This window comes from Eubalaena glacialis, chromosome 11 (assembly GCF_028564815.1).
Source record: "Eubalaena glacialis isolate mEubGla1 chromosome 11, mEubGla1.1.hap2.+ XY, whole genome shotgun sequence".
NCBI lineage: Eukaryota > Metazoa > Chordata > Mammalia > Artiodactyla > Balaenidae > Eubalaena > Eubalaena glacialis.
The window spans coordinates 51,553,058-51,571,944 of NC_083726.1; the positions used below are offsets into that span (position 1 = coordinate 51,553,058).

Sequence of the window (18,887 nt, forward strand, 5' to 3'; positions counted from 1 at the left end):
TAGATACATGTATATGTATAACTGAATCACTTTGCTGTACACATGAAACTATCACAACATTGTTAACTATAATATAAAATAAAAAGTTTTAAAAAATAAATAAATTCTCACTATGGCTTTCGTAAATTTATTAAAAATAAAATGTATGCCTGGAGTATAACCCAATTGAATGTGATGAATTATTTGTCTTTTTAAAAAAATTTTTAAAGATTTAGTTTTTAAAATATATTGTCAGTTTTTCTTATTTTTTGTTTTGTTTGTTTTGTTTTAGATGCACTGTGCTGTAATTTTTCTTCCTTGTAATATTTCTGTCGCACTTTTCTACCAAGACCATGTTGCTCAAACTTACAAAAAAAAAAAAAAGAGAGGGAGAGAGAGAGAAACAGTCAATCTGTAATATGTTCCTGCTGGGCTGGGATAAAATGTTCACAAGACCCAAGTACTGGAAAGATTATGGTCCCACACCACACAAAACTTCCAGGCTAGCTGAAAATGAACATTGCCTGTTTCTTGATTTTTCTGATTGCAGAATTCTGCATTAATTCATCACAGTGGAGCTACCTTTCTCCTACTGGGTCCCACCTCCACCAGTACCCTAAGCCTGTGCTCATTTTGCCCCTCAGCTAATGAACCACATGCTCCAGTCTCAAACCTATGACGTCATAAGGATTCCTCCATCACCATTCATTAATGGTGAATATAAAATTGGATATAAGATATGAGTCTTATTATCTTATATCCACTTTCTTAGTTTGCACATAGTAGGCACTAAAACTTGTGGAATGTAATTGAATTCTAGGGACAGATTATTTCCTTCACAATGGATTTCATTTTGTTCATTCACGAAAAACAGTTTTCTTCTGCGTTCGTAACGATGTGCATGAACGTTGTGGCATGAGCTGGCTGTCTCCCTCCCTACTGCTAGGAAATGGTCATAATGTTTAATTGCACAAAATGCCTTTTTTTCCCTAATCAAGAAGTTGAGGGATTTTCTGGCTTAGCAGGCGCCTCAATTGCACATAATTAGTTGCTAGGAATTGTTTAGCATAGGCTGATTAGTCTCAGCCAAAGGAAATTAAATTTTTTTTTCAATGAAGCCCTGAAAACAGCTAGAGAGTCTTGAAACCATAGTCATATCCGGTTTCTCTGGGAAGCCCAGACTCTGGGAATGGGAGAAGCAGAAGATGGAGACAAGGACCAGCCTGATTACACATGGATGCTATTTGATGCCAGGCAACCATTCAAGGTTACGAGAACATGAGGGGACGTGAGTCCATTCCTCAAGATGGGTTTCTCCCAACTCCAGCATGGGCTTTGGTTGTGATGCAGAATGAAACCTTGCTTCTTAGGTGCCTGCCATTTGCTTTCCAAGTTTGTAAATACCAGCTTCACTCGGAACATGTAATCAAAACAAATGATCTGTATTTGCCCCTCCTGTGTTTGGCACATAAGGAGAGTGGCCAAATTAGGGAAAATGAGAGGGATAGATGGGTCCCCGCCATTGTTGCACTTCTGTTTTAAGTACATGCTTGACTAAGCCCTTTCTGTGTCTCTGTCACAGTGTCGATTCTCCATTTAATGGAGGGCATTTTCCCTAGCCTCATGGGATGTCACCGTAAAGGGGACCCATGCTCTTTCTTGTTATGACCAATGGCAATGGGTGGCCATCATATGTGCCAGTGATTATCTAGCTGCTAAGATGTCATGTTAAAAGGCTGACAGTTCTGATACCCTGAGGTGCCCTTGATGAGTACTTGTAGCATTCACTTCAGTGAGCAGTGACTCACTAGCTCAATGCCTCCTTTGCCCCTATAGTGACTTTCCATAAGGATCCCTTGTTAATATGATCCACCGTCAAAGTCAAGGTTGGGCATCTGGTATGAAAATCAGAATTCTTTTGTTTAAAGGCATTATGTTAAAGGTTGTTCGATAAACCTTTCTGCAGTCTGAACGAAAATTAAAGGAAATATATTTTAATATTATTTTTATAAAGAGTCACAGATTTTGAACATACAATAGGGCAATACTTAATAGCTGTTAGGTGGTGATGTGGCTTTAAAAGCAATAGGGTGTAAACCTAGAAAATGAAATCAGAAGGAGGAGGCAGGATAGCTCCTAACAAATGTTTGACTTTCTTCAGTTTGCTTATTTACAATAAATGCTCTAGTTTGAAAAGTTAAATGCAGTCTAATCAGCTATCAGCAAATATTTAATGAATGCATACTATGAGTCAGGCACTGTTCTAGAGATATTATCTATAGATTGATTCCTTTCTTTGTTATTTGAGCTATTTTTTAATTCACTTACGTAATTAGATGGAACTGGAAAGTCTATTTAGTGTCTTCCTGATAAATCAAAGAAGTATTACCATAGATCTTATAATTCACTGAAACTTTTGAGGCCTTTACTGAGGAACAGTGAATTGTATTGGCATTTATTTTATTTATTTTATTTATTTTAATTGAAGTATAGTTGATTTATAATGTGCTAATTTCTGCTGTACAGCAAAGTGACTCAGTTATACACATATATACATTCTTATTTTATATTCTTTTCCATTATGGTTTATCCCAGGAGATTTGGATATAGTTCCCTGTGCTATACAGTAGGACCTTGTTTATCCATTCTAAATGTAATAGTTTGCATCTACTAACCCCAAACTCCCAGTCCATCTCTCTCCCTCCCCCCACCCCTTGGCAACCACAAGTCTGTTCTCTATGTCTGTGAGTCTGTTTCTGTTTTGTAGATAGATTCATTTGTGCCATATTTTAGATTCCACATATAAGTGATATATGATATTTGTCTTTCTCTGTCTGACTTCACTCACTCAGTATGACAATCTCTAGGTCCATCCATGTTGCTGCAAATGGCATTATTTCATTCCATTTTATGGCTGAGTAATATTCCATTGTATATATGTGCCACATCTTCTTTATCCATTCCTCCATCGATGGACATTTAGGTTGCTTCCATATCCTGGCTATTGTAAATAGTGCTGCAGTGAACATTGGGATACATGTATCTTTTCGAATTATAGTTTTCTCCAGATATATTCCCAGGAGTGGGATTGCTGGATCACATGGTAGCTCTATTTTTAGTTTTTGTTAAGGAACCTCCATACTGTTCTCCATAGTGGCTGTACCAACAGTGTAGGAGGGGTCCCTTCTCTCCACACCTTCTCCACCATTTGTTATTTGTAGACTTTTTAATGATGGCCATTCTGACCGGTGTGAAGTGGTACCTCATTGTACTTTTGATTTGCATTTCTCTAATAATTAGTGATGTGGAGCGTCTTTTCATGTGTATTGGCATTTATTTAAAATTTTTGTCTTCAAATAAGTGACCTTAAAGGTATAAATTGGTTCTGCAGTACAATTTAAATTTACTTATTTTAGGCAAATAAGTATATGGAAGAGAGGGAAGTGAGATTTTTCTATATACACAAAAAGAACTGGCTAAGATTGCTCATTTTTGTAGGCTTCTCCAAAGTAATTGACTTATATGATGCTAGGTGTCTGCTGGAGTGGTGTGTCCAGTCACTTGCCTGTGTGATGCCGAAATGTGTGATACCTGATAACCTATCAAATCTTGTTGTCTATCCAAGAGGAAATAACATAAGAAGGAAAGAGCACAGAAATAGGAATAAAAGAAATTCAATCTAGACTCATTCTAGATGCAGGTCCTTCTATAAATTTTCATCTCTGGACCTCAAGTCCTGACTCTAAAATGAAAGAGTGGTCTAGAGCATCCCTTATAATCATGAGATTCTAGTGATATATCTACAAATGGCCATTAAAGGACTTACGAGAAAACTACCATGGAAGACTCCACAGCTCTCCATGACTGTCTGCTCCCGAGACATTCTTGCCCTTGAATATCCTATTATGGAGCCATCAGCCACTGATTCATTCAGTGTCTTCCCTCTGTTTCTATATTCAAAGGTTGAATCAAGAATTGACTTTGCGTAAATCGCATCAAGAGAATTGATGTGCATTCTCTGATGGGTAGGTTTTTATAAAAGGCCGATGATGCCTCCTGGAGGTTTAAATTAAAGATATATTCTTAGGAAAAAGTTTCTTTAAAAGCAAATGTTAAAAGGTGCCATGCTGCTCTGTTGCTATGCTCTCCTTAACTCATGATGAATGTTGCCAAGATTCTGCCTCACTTCCATTAAGAATTATTGCTTTCACCCTGACTAACTTCGGTAAGCTATTCTCAGATAATATCAAACTTATTTCAGTCTGGTCCTTTGACCAATGCAAATTTTGACTTCTAAGTAATTGTCTACTTCCGCCTATGTTCAGCAAGGACACTCTTGATACCGGGAGTGAGGCTGGGGGCTGGGGAGTGGATAAGCAGAGGCTGGCCAGGTGGCCATCTATAATTCAGTTTCAACCTTTTAAGGATGTGTATAACTAGACTTCTCAGCTCTAAATCAAGGACATTGTTTTCAAATATAAATGAGAAAACAGTTTTACCAGGGTTGACTGCTTCTGTAATGCAAACTGGGTAAATTTCTAAAGACAGGGCTCCTTAAAATAGAGCATCAAGTGCAAAACACCCCAGAGTCTCCTGGTCAAATCTCTTATTGCCCTTTAAGAAAATCCAACACTGAATTCAACCCAAGACTTTAATTGGCTGGACTCTAGACAAATTGAAAACTGAGGAAAGCCCTTAGGCTTCCAAGATGCTGTCCCTGAAACTGGTCATTGTGATTGGTATCTCCTGGCTCAGTGCTCTGTACTCATAAATACACAGTTTCAAAGTTTTAGATAATAAAAGGAAATACATTTTTAAATTGGTTTTATAAAGAATCCAGATTTTAACATATAGTAAGTTTGTTTTAATGGGTGCTATATAAAGCATATTGCCTGGTTATTAAATCAACACTGTGAGAAAAGAGTTCAAATACTCAGGTGGGCATGGTATAGCAAAATGAAGACTTCTGTAGTATAATGCTTGCATTTTGTTTTGTGGTTTGTGATTCTACTCAAAATCACATTTGCAAAGAGAAGAGTCAGAGATCTAGGATACTGCTTCCTAAGCAAAAGTGACGCTGTTGAGTGTATTGGTATCTGAAAGTTGGTAGTTTATCTTTATGGTTGGAAGAATTTAAAGAATTGTGTGACAAATGGAATAGAAACATGAAACAGCATGACTGCCATTTTTTAATTGCAGCTTACAGCAGTGTTAATCTTTCCTTTTTGTCATTGCTTACAAAGACCTTGTTAGTTTTATGAAGAAATCGTGAATCATTTCAACCAGAAGAACATCCTAAAGAGGAATCGATTTCCTCAATTTTGCAACACAAACTACTTAGTTGGGAGAATTATGTTTTCAGATGACTAAGTCTTGTTGCTGAATTAAATCCTTGTTATATTTAATAGTTTGCCATGCACAATATAATGCTTTTTAATCCTTTAATGATTTCCTATCACAACAATGACAACAACAACAACAAACTAACCTGACAGTGTGGCCAGAAGTAACCTTTGGGTCATCCAGCTTGAGTAGATCTGATAGGTAATTATTTTACATTATGTCTCCTCAGGCCATATACATCCTATTCTTGAAAATGTTTAAGGTTGTCACTCAGACATCTCTTTTACTTTATACAAATGTCCCATGCAAACTAGAAAGAATACTTCCTTTCTATTTAACCCTGATATTTGCCATCCTAGATCATTATTCCTATATTCCAAGCCAGACTAAATCCTTTCCTAGATTAAAAAAAAAAATCACTTTACTTAGAATTTGATGGATCCATCACTTGTATGATTTTGTCACCTAGTGTTTTGCTCATTCAGCTTCTTGCCTAACTGTCACAGGTATACTAGGCTTTAGTCCTTCTGTCTCTTCAGTTGCTCTTTTTCTGGTTCTGCAAGTTATTTCCATCTCTTTCTAAAAGAGAGCAAATCAACTCATTGCGATATATGTCTTCTTTTCCCAAACCATCCTTCCTTCCCTGTTCTTCACCTAGCTTCTCTGGTCTTGCTCTGAATGTCCCTGTGCCTTTATTTTCCACTGGATATCAGTTCATACTTCCAAGAGGAACCCACTAATTCTGTGTCTTTATTCCCCTGCAATACTAATACTCTGTCATCTGCTTCTCTGAAATAACAACATTTCTTTTCATTTCCTTTGTTCTTCTACCTGTTTATTCTTAGTGCCCATTGAGCCATTTTATTCCTTCTTTGTCTTCTGGTTACTGATATTCACTGATACTTATTTATCAATGAATATAGGTGACAGGCAAATAATCTGTGTACTGTATTTACAAACTTCTTACCATCCTATGCCTTCATGTGCATTATAGCTTGATCCTGACAATCCTAAGAGGTCGATGAGAAAGTATATCCCTCTTTCATAGGAGAGAAAACTGATGTTCAGAGCATTTTAAATGACTTGACCTTGTCCTATGGCTAACCCAAGGTTAGGACCCAGGTCTACAGACTCTTTCTATTGTATCATATCACCTCTCTCTGGCAGAAGGATTGCAGTCCATTGAAAAATCTTCACTACATTAGAAACTGGATGGAAATTAACCAAACCCTTCATTGTACCTTTGCAGATGAGAGTCCCTACACTAAATCCGCCAGCCAGACAAAGCCGCCTGATGGAGCATTGGCTGTGAGGAGACAGAGCATCCCAGGTTAGACCAGACTGTTGGATTTTTCAGCTGTTTTACTTTTGAACCCTGTTATTTGGTGATCCTAAATAGTTCCAACTTGGTAAAAAAAAAAAAAAATGCTATTTCATAGGGTGGAGACTGCATTCTACACAGCTTGTTCAGACAATGTTCATGAAAGCTAGACTCTGGAAAAGCTTGCAAACTTGTGAAAATTCATCTTGTGTGCAAATCCTTTGTAAAATGACTTGAATTTATATCAGCTCTCACTCATTGACTTACTTTCACCTCTGATTTCAGGGGATGATTCTCACAGCAGCATCTATCCCTTTACTGAGACAAACCCGGCATAACAAAGTAGTTCAAAATTGCTGTGGCAGATCATATATATATGCTGAGTAACAAATTACTCTTTTCTTCTTGTCTCGTTGAACTTGAATTTACTTCCATCGAACAACTCTTGCAGAATTCTGGGACTTTATTTCCTTAGGAAGCTGTGATTAGGTTCCTTGTAGTACAATAAACGATACCTATTTTTTTCAACAAAACATTTTGCAGAAATATCTTAAAATGTCTTTATCCCAAAACTTCCATATTTTGAAACTTTGAATTTGAAAATGACATAAACATTCTAAAATTAAAGGAGTAAGGAGATTCAAAATATTATTCAAACTTTATCTGAACTAGGTAATTTGTGGAAAACCTCTTATGGTAGCAACTATACTTAAGGATTAAAAGCATTAATACATTTAGAAATTTATCAAAATTAATGTCTTTCTATATTATATACGAGTAAATTGAGTACAGCTAAAGCTTAGTGACAGGATTCTAGAGTACAGTAGTTTAACAATCCAGGAGAAACAAAGCAGTGTTTCCAATGTTAAACTGAATGGTTTGGCACATCTGTCAGTGAAAGGGGAATTTTCCATTTGAATAAAGAGCAAGATGAGTCCAGTTTCTGCCCTGTTCATGATTATTGTTTATTTTTATAAGAACTACATGTGGTTATTTTTATTCTTATTCTGAAGGCTTAGACTCATAATGAAAGTACATGGCTTATAAAGAGGCATGTTGTGAATGTTACCTATCCTTGTCTGTGTGCTTTGAAGATTCTAAAGTAATTTGAAATTTGTAATTAGATGGCATCACCCAGTGCTGAGATTTCTTCAATTCCATCCTATAAAATGTCATTCTTAGTGCCGATCACGTTTAGGAAAACTACTGCCATCAGCTATGTGCTGTGTTCTCTGCTTTCTCCTTGTCAGCAGTAAGGAAGTACCCAAAGTTTGAAGCTCAAGAATGCCAGTTATCCATCAATTCCTTCTTGGCCTCTCTAATTAGCTGGTACTTCGTACTCTGCTGGCAAGAGTTGAAAAGACTTCCCACTGTCCTTACCACTTTATGTGGTACTAAACAAAAGCACCGACTAGTCTCATGTTTTCCTTTCATGGGTTTTCTAGTGTTACATACTAAATTATAACAGGTTTATGGGCCAGACTTTTCCTTAAAGTCAATAAGTCATTTTTAACGTTACATGTTAGGTACAGAGAAGTTGTTAATTATAACCCTTAGTTCATGACATACAGTGATTCTTTGTAATAGACTTTTTCCTTTTGTTCTTCCTCAGGTCAGTTTTTAAGTCACTGGAATCAGGAACCTTTTTTGTAGGCTTCAGGGGTTATTTTCCTGGAGTTGGAACATGAACAAGCACCCTTTTGTTCTCTCTTAGAAGGCAGCAGCCAGAAGGGTTGGGCGTCCTCAAAATCTTCTTAATTATTTAGAACAGCCCAAGAGAAAAAAAGAGTTCACCAGCCAGAAGGCTAAGAAACCAAAGTGATTAATAGCTGATTAGGACTTACTGTTATATCTTAAGAAGAAAATTAGGGAACTTCTTGGAAACTGCTTCCTGACTAAGTTCTGACACTTGGAGTTCTGAACCTTTACTGTCTTACCTAAAAATCCCCATTAATTCTTGTTCTGGCAAAAAAAAAAGGGACTCTCCCCTGATCTTTGGCCAAATAGTTAAGTCAAAGGGAGGTCTAACCCAGCATTCAGAAATCTTAACCAGTCACCTACCATGGCAACCTTTATCCCTGTGAAGTCAGAGAGAGAGAGGGAAATGCGCAGAGACCTGGAAAATGCACACTTTTTATTATTTGCTGGAGCTTCAGCTGAAAAATCCCAAAGTGTCCTCCCGAGGAATTAAGGTGGACCCCGGGGAGCTAAAAGAGCAAAATCAAAGTTTACAGCCTTTTTTTCTTTCTCCTGTGCTTATCTCCCAACCCCACTTCCCTCAAAAGTATTATCACCACCCTGGTAGCAAGGAAAGATGTGTCTAAAGAAAAAATGCACCAAGGAACTGAAAAAGGCGTAAAGGAAAGCTTGGCTCCTCTACTGGCCCCTGGATCTTCTCAGTGCAAAGGCACTTCTCAGGGCAGATTTTGGTGCCCCAATTCCTGGGGCCATTTTGGTGCCCCAATTCCTGGGCAGTAAGCAAACACCCGGAAGCTGAAATTTTAAAGGAGCTATGGCTTTTCCTCACATCTCTCCCCACTGATCCAATGATGGTGATTGAATTTGATCATTCATGTGAGCACTTTCTCTGATGGAAGGGGGGGAGGTGTAAGGGAGGAAGAGTATAAGGTAGTGGAAGGCATTTTAAAGCTCTCTATACACGTTTTTATGAAAGCTTAAGATGTTCTTTGAAACTAATTCTATAGAGACCTGATGCTTCCTGGAATAAATATTTGTACACATAAACATAGATAAGGTTTCTTAACATGGGTTCCACTATTTCCATGACATAACAAAGAGTAACTTTTAATAATTCTGACCCAGAGAAGCAACCTTGAATGTTAACAAAAATATAATTTGCTTTTCATTCGTATCAAAATCTACTACCACTGTCTAAACTCAAGATTGCTATAGCAGTTATTTTATAATCACAAGTCAAATATGTATCCTTCATGAAATGACAATTCTAACTGTAAATCCTTTCGTCCCACTCCTGTCTCTTCTCAAAAAAGGGAATGGATTAAACATCTCTTAGGAGCAAAATGCATTTGATTTGGATAAAGGGGAAATGCATTTTTCTTGTTATTTGGAAACTTGTCATTTTAATCGTGTCTCTTATGGCATAATGTGTAAAAAAAAGGTTTTTTAGTCTTTCATAAGGTTTTGTAAAATTTTTAATAACCATAATAGTAAAAAAGAAATGACATGACTATCTATGACACTGAAGTTTAAATTTAAAGACTTAACATTCTGTTTAAAAATATTAAGGAGGCATATTTCAATCTCACTTCTGCTCATTTTTTTTTCAAAGAGAAAATGAATTCCAAGTACAAAGCTATTTTGAACTAACAGATTCTACTACACATCTATGATTATTAGAAAGAATCTGTTGGTCTGATCTTCCTTTATTTGAGAGATTGCTGGTGAATCAAAGTTTGACCACCTGAGGGTTTGTCCAGATTATTACAGGATATCTGTATGATTCTTGGATTAGCATATTTTACAATAATTTGCGGCTTTAGCCACTTAGAGATGAGGCATTTAATCATGTCTGTCTAATGTTCATGAACGGAAAAGACAGGATACTATACTAGACCTGAAGGCCTAGAGTTAGTGTATTATTTATTTGATTCACCTACTTTTTCCAGGTAGGATAGCTTTCTTTGTTTATGCTAGTCTTGACAAAGAATTCTGGGCAATTCACAAAAGCAGGAAGATGTCAAGTGTTCACACCCATTGCATTTCCAAACTTTGGTGCCCCAGGAAAATTATCTTAACTCTGTAGCCAAAATGAGCCCTCAAAAGTTTGTGTGGGAATTTTTTTTCCTCCTAGAATATGAAAAAAGACATTTATCAATTTGGTCATAATTAAATGAAGATGATATGTCTTTCTTGCTTCTCACATTTGAGTATTTGCAGAGGGTGTACAGATATGGAGCTGAGAGTCTGAAATGCCCATTAGCCCAAGATGTATACACTCACGCTGTTTAGAATACATCCAGGAAGCATTGACACCTACTGAAAAATCAAAGTGTGGAAAATAATACAGTGCCCTTGGTATCACAGAGAAGCTGGCAACCTTGAATTGAGGGGGAAGGACAGGAATTTTGAAGGTTCTGCCCTCCCTGTTCAGCATTTTCCTCTTCATTAACACACAATTTGACGCTTCATTGGTCTAAATTTTCATTATTGTAGTAGATATATAGTGTGACATTTACAATAGGATTTTATAGCTCTAACACTCTTCAGGTGGATGAAGGGCATTTCCTCTGATTTTCGGGCCTGGTTCTCCTTCCTCTGTTTAGTTCCACCATTGAGCTGCTCCAAGAAATGGGCGAGTCTCACAGATAGGAAACCAAACTCAGCTGACTCAAGCAAGTATGTCATGTCATAAAAAGCACGGTGCTGCACAATGCATACGTGTATCAAATCGTCACATTGTACACTTTAAATGTCTTACAATTCTGTCAATTACATAGAGAATTTCAAAGGCCAGAGGTCTCTCCCCCAAGTCTCATTTGTTCCTGTTTGAACAGAAAATATCTGTGCGATCCTCTAACACCTAAAGAGAACGTTTGAGCACAATTTAACAATAAAATCGACAAGATGAGAGTGATTCATTCGAGAACGTGTGCTGCTATAGAAAAAAGCCCACAAAAAATATGCAAAAGTAGCTGGAGTCTGTAAATAGAGTGATGCAAAGCAGAACTTATTACTTCTTATGGCAGGTACGCATGAAGGATTTCCCCCGGAGAGCTGATCCACTTCGCTCTGTGGTACATCCTGAGTTCTCAAATAGCGCTGGGCAAAACGAGCAGCTTGATTTGTGTGGTCAGTGCTGCAGCTTTCATTAGCGATTCAGACAAATGACAGTCTATTATGTTTGAACTTCTCTCCCGCCTTAGTAAACACGGGTGAAATATAATGAAGTGGTACATAGGCAGCAAATGATTTTTAAACAATAGTTCTTCCAGCATGCAGTTTAGGGGAAATTATTTGTAATGAATTAGTCCTGTGCTTGGATATTCCCTGAGCCCCACTGTGTTACAGGAGTGGTGGCATTTGGTCAATGTCGTGCTCTGGGTACACGAAGTAATAAGAATGACTCTGACGACGGCCAGCACAGCTTCCCAGTGTGTGCAAACATTTTACAAGGAGGCTCAAGGAGATGTGCACAAGAGCCACAGGAGAAAGTCTTTTCTGTCTACTACTTTGGCAGTGAAGAAAAATGAATTCTCCTGCTCCCCAGGTTAGGGAGACCTTCAGTTCAGGGTGTTTTAATTAAGTGACTTTAGAGAATTTGGCTGGGTGCAAGCTGTATGGATAAAATAGATAACCAACAGGGACCTTCTGTGTAGCACAGGGAACTCTACTCAATATTCTGTAATAAGCTATATGGGAAAAGAATCTGAAAAAGAATGAAGATATGTATATGTATAATGAATCACTATGCTATACACCTGAAACTAACACAACATTGTAAATCAACTATACTCCAATAAAATTTTTTAAAAATAGTTGCTCTGTAAAAAAAATAAAAAATAAAAGAGTTGTATGGATTGCTTGGCACTAGGGAAAGAAAAGAACCATCCTACACAGTTTAATGTAGAATAGAGCAGTTGGGCTCATTAATACTCCTTTCTTATTAGGGCTGACATGACTTAGAACAGCCCCCCAATTTCAGTCGTGTCATCTTCATAACGTTTGTTATGTATGTTTGTTCCACCTTGACTATAATTAATATGATTTTAAGTAAATTTAAATTGATTCACTTTTTTCCTTATCTTTATCCTAAGCTTTATTATCTTGAATTTGATATGCTAATTATATTTTTCTAATGTAAGTTTTTAAAAATTGTAACTCTGAAATTTTTTTTTTAAAGTTTTATGTGTTCCCTCAAATACATCCATCAATATTTACATACACTATACTTTGGGAAACGCTGGCTTGGAGTGAGATTCTTCTCCAAAGAAATGCCTTTGAGAACTTCAGTTTGTCAGTATATTGATGAGTAGTCGTTGATTTATAGTGCAGAAATGGGGCGTTTGGACGGGAGTGGAAGGCATTTGGAGCTTTTGCTATAAAATGGAAAGAAATACTGATAGCGAGGAGAGAGAACAATATTAACCCAAAGCCTAGGAAATAACAAGAATGCAATGATCACAAGAGTAACCTAATCTAGAAAGAGAGAGTGAGGGAAGCCATAGATAAATTATAAAAATACTGGTTGTCATTCATTTCATGCTGTGTTCCAAGTATTGGCCTAACCATTTTGATAAATAATGTTGCATTTCTTCCACAACACCTGCAGGAACTAAGTTTTGTTCATTTCCCTCTAACAGTTGAGGGAACAAGTTGGGAGAGCTAAAGTAACATGCCAAGGTCATAGGGCTAGAAAGTAGTGGACAAAATAAAATTGTATCCAAAATGCATTTAGATAACCATGAATTTCCACCAGAGTCCTGAGCAGTGAGTGAAAGGAGAAGGTGGTGCGAATTCTTAGTGAGAATGAGGTGTAAAGACTGACTCCTAGTGGCCAATGGAGCCTCTTCTCTGAAGTAATGTAAGAAAATGTAAGGTGAGCCGAAGCCTCTGAGTGTGGGTGGCCTCTGCCTGTCCAAGTTGCAGAATCTATCTCAGTCATCACTGACTGTGCCCTTGATTACAGGTGGGTCAGCGAGTAGAGGCTGCGCTCGTAGGGGTCATGCCGTTATTTCTCTAAGTAACTGAGGGCTAGCAGAAACTGAGGAAGCAAGCTGGTAGTTTGCTTTAGGCTGTGCTGTCATTTATTCTATACATTTGTAATTTTCAAGGAAAAGAACTGAAATTGCCGAAGCAGGCTTTTAAATACTTGTTCTTGAACAGGTAACACCATAACTCTCTGCTTTGTGTTTCCCTTCTAAAACCTTAGAATAATACAGAGTTTTAAGATAACACTGAATGAGTAAAATGAGTCACTTTGCTCTGTGGCAGAGCATTTCACCTGGCAAATAGATTTCTAAAATCAGTTCACATATATCTCCCATTATCTGATTCAGTGAGTAAAGACTGACTCTGGGCAATGTGCTCAGTGTATACATTTTCAATTCTCTTAATATTAAACATTCTTGCACATTTCTAAGGACTCTTACTGAGCTAGATGGTAAACTGATGTTAGGAAGATTTCTGCTTCAGAACTGGGGTGGGGGGGAAACTTTATAGCACCTGGGAAATCTTTCTGTCTTTAGGAGTTTGATTACTCCCCTGGTGCTTTCCTGCCTTCTGCATGTAAATGTAAACTGCTTACACATTGATTCCATGCATTTCACCCTTGCATATTTCACCGCATGGCCTTTATTTTTCCTCCAGCCAATCCTTTACTTGCTCCCTAAGTCCATTATAACTAAAATGATCCTCTCTCATTTTTTATATGTGCCTAGTAGTGTTCCAGAAGCTAGCAGTATCCTACAAGCCTCTGTCCTCCTGGAGTTGGCATGCTAGTGGGGAGACTGACATTCAACAAGCACTGACTGCCTAACATAAGGTCAGGCTGTGCTAAGTGCAGTAAAGTGAAATAAACTAGTATAAGGTGTAGAGAGTGGTGGGCAGAAAGACCTGACTCTGTGTTTGAAAAGAAAGTCAAGGATAGCCTCAATTAGGCAGTAACAACTGAGTGAGCCTAAAAAGAGGGGTGAACCCATAATGGTCTGGGGGAAGAGGATTCTAGGCCAAAAAGAACAGCCAGTACAAAGGCCCTGAGTCAGAACAAGCTTGGCTTGTTAAAGAAACTGAGAGAAGGCCAGCATGACCAGAAAGGATGAAGCAATGCTGAGAGTGGCAACTGATGAGGTTGGAGAGAGGGAGAGACAAAGGTAGGTTCTGTAGGACTTGTAGCCAAGGTAAGAGCTTGAGTTTTATTCTTGGTGTGACAAGAAACCATTGCAAGGATTGAACAGTTGAGGTACTGATGCATTTCTTTTTAAATCTCTCTAGCGTCTATATGGAAAATAGACTTTAAGGAGACAGGAACAGAGACAGGGAGATCAGCTGCCATTGCACTATTTCATTCAAGAAATGATGGTGTCTTGGACTAGGATGATGGAGGTAGAGGTAGTAAAAATGGTCAAATTAGATGTAGAATGTGAGAGGCAGAGAGGACTCTGGGATGAGTCCAAGGGTTTTGCTCTTAACTGGGTAAGTAGTGATGCCATTTACTGAGACAGACCCTGAGGAAGAAATGGATCAGTGGAAGGGGGGAGTAGGGAACTCAGAGGAAAGGTCAGTGGAGATATAAATTTTGGAGCAATCAGTTTGTATTTACACCCTTGGGGATGAGGGATAACCATGTTGGTAGTGCAGATAGATGGAGATGGGGTCCAAGGTCTGAGCCTGGGGCTTCCAGCCTTCCGAGGTCAGCCATGAAGGAAGTTTCAGCAAAAGACTTGAAGAAACGGAGGCAGTAGGAGGAGAAGCAGGAGAATGTGGTGCCCTGGAATCCAAGTTAAGAACCACATGGGACCAAGGAGGGAGAAACAAACTGAACCAAGTATTGATGATAAGATGAATAAGATGAGGACTGAGAACTGGCTAACTGATTGTGTAAGAAGAGAGTTTGCAGTGGGCCCTAACTAGAGAAGTTTCAGTGAAGTGGGAGCAAAAGCCTGCTTTGAGTGGGCTGAGATGAGAATACGACCTAAGTAAACAGAGTCAGAGAACATACACAGCTCTTTCAAAATTTCAAAAGACTTGGACTTCCCTGGTGGCACAGTGGTTAAGAATCTGCCTGCCAATGCAGGGGACACAGGTTCAAGCCCCGGTCCGGGAAGATCCCACGTGCTGCGGAGCAACTAAGCCCATGCACCACAACTACTGAAGCCCACACTGCAGAGCCCGCGAGCCACAGCTACTGAGCCCGCATGCCACAACTATTGAAGCCAGTACACCTAGAGCCCGTGCTTCGTAACAAGAGAAGCCACCGCAATGAGAGGCCCGTGCACCGCAACGAAGAGTAGCCCCCGCTCGCCCGCGCGCAGCAGCAAAGACCCAACGCAGCCAAAAATAAATTAATTAATTAAAAAAAATTTTTTTTTTCAAAAGACTCTATCAAGAGGAGCAGAAAAATGGGACAGTAGCCGGAGGAGGCATGTGGTCTCAGAGAGACTCCCTTTTTAAATACAGGAGAGGATACAGCGTGTTTGTGTGCTGATGTGGTTGATCTAGCGGAGTGGGAGAAATTGACGCAGGAGGAAAAGGGAATGAAAGCTAAAGCAAAACCTTTGAAGAGGCTTGAAGGGGGGCATCCAGCATGCAGTGGAGGTGTCAGCAGGAGGGAAGGCAGAGGAATCCAGAGGCACAAAGGCAGGAGGATTATGGTAGGTTTCCTGCTAAGAAGATACGTGAGTCCTCTTCTGACTGCTCTGTTTTCTTCTTGAAATAATAGGTGAGGTCATCACAGAGAGGAAGGAGGGGAAGGGGATGATACAGGCTTGTAGAGTGAGGAGGAGGTGTCATTTCAAAGGCTGGGAGAGTGGATTGCCTTGGGCAACGTCCAAGGATTGCCCTGCAGCCTTGTAGATCCCTAACTAAATAGAACCCTCTTCTCTCTTAACCTGACTTCTTCAAATCAGAAAGGGATGAAATGAACTTACACATCTGATGCTGATGCCCCATGCCGTCCCCACATGTCATATTCCATCTCCCCTTGGAGCTCTCCTACAACTTCTACCTTTCATAAGCATTTCTTTGTATGAACACCCAGAATATCATGTGTTTTTATTAAACCTTCTGGCAGGTTAGCTCATCCTGTTTCAAGTCGCCCTGCAATTATTTTCCTGGGTTCTAGACTTACCTCTAATTTAAGGTACAGTCCCTTATATTCAAGAAAATGTTTCTTTATTTAAAGTTCTCCCACCAAGCTTTGCCCAGCAGGGTTCATAACTGGGTGCGGTCTATGGTTGTTGTATTAAAGACTTCTCTCATCACCTGCTTTAGGATCTGATCACTGTTATGCATCAAACCTTACAAAACACTGAGATGGAATGATGAAGCATGGCTTGTAGTACTCTTACTGGTCTTTCTCTTCCAAACACTGTCCGCGCGCACACACACACACACACACACCTTTCCTTCTGTTTTCCTCTTTCAATATAGGAAACTTCACATCTAACCTCTTCTGCTTAATATTTTTAGAGACAGGAAACTTACTATCTTACAAGGTAACCCCTGCTTTTTAAAATCTGTGTGTGTTAGGAAGTATTCCTTATGCCAACAGGCTGGGGTTTCCCACCTTATACCTCTACCCATTGGCTCTTCTAATTCTTCTGAACTTCCCCAAAGTCTTTCGAGTACTTTAATGCACCTGTCAGCTCCTCCCTGAGCCGTCATTGTTGTTTAACCAGATAAAGCATGTTCCTTCCTTCAGCCTGGCCTTCTGTGACATATTTTCCACACCCTGGTAGCCTTTCTCCATTTTGTCAATGCTCTCTTGAATGTGGCAGCCAAAACTGAATCCTTCCTCCAGCTAAAGAGCGCAGAGTATAAGAAAACCAGTACCTTCCCTGATCTGGGTGTTCTACTCAATTAGTGCAGATTAAGATTGTATTTTTGAATGAAATAATGATGTTTGTTTACACTGAACTTTCAGTCAATAGGCCTTATTCTCATGAATATCCCTCAAGAGCTAGTCTTCCTGCCTTGAACGGTAGCACTTCGTATAATGCTGGCCAACACTGTACCCTTTGTTCAGTTGTCTACACATGTATTTCTGTTATATTCCGCTAGGAAGATTTGAGAAGAGGAGAGGAGGAGGGGTACTAACGATTGTTGAGCATCAATTGTGTACCAGTCTTATTTATTCAAAAGAGGTATTTAATGATCCCAATTTTATGGAGGAAGAAATTAAGGCTCACTGAGGCATAAGTAACTTGCGCAAGTTCATCCAACAACAAAGCTGATATTTGAGTTTAGATTAGTGTAATCCAAAGCCCCTCATCTTTCAGCTCTTGTTCCCAGCTCTCAAATGATTCAGCTCATCTTTCCAACATAGTGGAAATAGTCTCTGTTCCTGCACATCACATATATTTACCACTGTCTTAGCAGTGAATTAGCCATAAATTTGACAAGCATCTAACAATGTTAAGAATTTTGAGCGTACCGTGCTTTGTGACCACCTAGAGGGGTGGGATAGGGAGGGTGGGAGCGAGACACAAGAGGGAGGGGATATGAGGATATATGTATACGTATAGCTGATTCACTTTGTTATACAGCAGAAACTAACACACCATTGTAAAGCAATTATACTCCAATAAAGATGTTAAAAAATAATAAGAAAAGAAAAGAATTTTGAGCATAGCAGTCAGTACCAAGGACAGAGTTCTGCGGCACCCCCACCACCAGAAACCTTGATCCTCCCCCATCAACAAGACTTTCGGCCTTTTGGGTATCATCCTCAGTGAGCTTCAAAGCCACCAACTTTTAGTTCATGGTAGTCTGTTCTGTCCACAAGTTATCATGAGAGATCTTTCTGAAATCCCACTGAAATATTCAAATATGCATTTACACTATATTGTCTTTATATATAGGTATCCCTTGGAGATACTGTAGGTTCAGTTCCAGACCACCACAATGAAGTGAATGTCACAATAAAGCAAGTCACACAAACTTTTTGGTTTCCCATTGTATATAAAAGTTATGTTTACACTATACTGTAGTCTATTAAGTGTGCAATATCATTATGTCTAAAAAAAACCGATGTACATATCTTAATTTAGAAATACTTTATTGCTAAAAAATGCTAACCATCATCTAAGCCTTCAGTGAGTCGTAATCTTTTTGCTGGTGGAAGGTCTTGCCTCAGTGCTGATGGCGGCTGACTGATCAGGGTGGTGGCTGCTGAAGGGTGGGGTGGCTGTGGCACCTTCTTAACATAAGACAACCATGATGTTTGCCGCATCGATTGACTCTTCCCTTCATGAACAATTTCTCTGTAGTGTGCAGTGATGTTTGATAGCATTTCACCCACAGTAGAACTTCTTTCAAAATTGGAGTCAATCCTCTCAAACCCCGCCACTGCTTTATCAACTAAGTTTATGTAATATTCTAAATCTTTTGTTATCATTTCAACAGTCTTCACAGTGTCTTCATCAGGAATAGATCCATCTCACGAAACCACTTCCTTTGCTCATCCGCAAGAAACAACTCCTCATCCATGAAAGTCGTATCAGAGACTATAACAACTCAGTCACATCTTCAGTCTCCACTTCTAATT

At 38.9% G+C, this 18,887-nt stretch overlaps 1 protein-coding gene across 6 annotated transcripts in view; it reads left to right on the plus strand.

Annotated features, from left to right (window-relative positions):
* Positions 1 to 18,887, plus strand: part of GRIP1 (glutamate receptor interacting protein 1) — a 721,542-nt gene that overhangs the window by 493,413 nt on the left and 209,242 nt on the right. For all 6 annotated transcript variants that reach the window (XM_061206276.1, XM_061206277.1, XM_061206278.1 and 3 more), the window contains exon 2: positions 6,572 to 6,652. In XM_061206276.1, the coding sequence (XP_061062259.1) occupies positions 6,572 to 6,652 (81 nt within the window). The remainder of the gene's footprint in view (positions 1 to 6,571; positions 6,653 to 18,887) is intronic.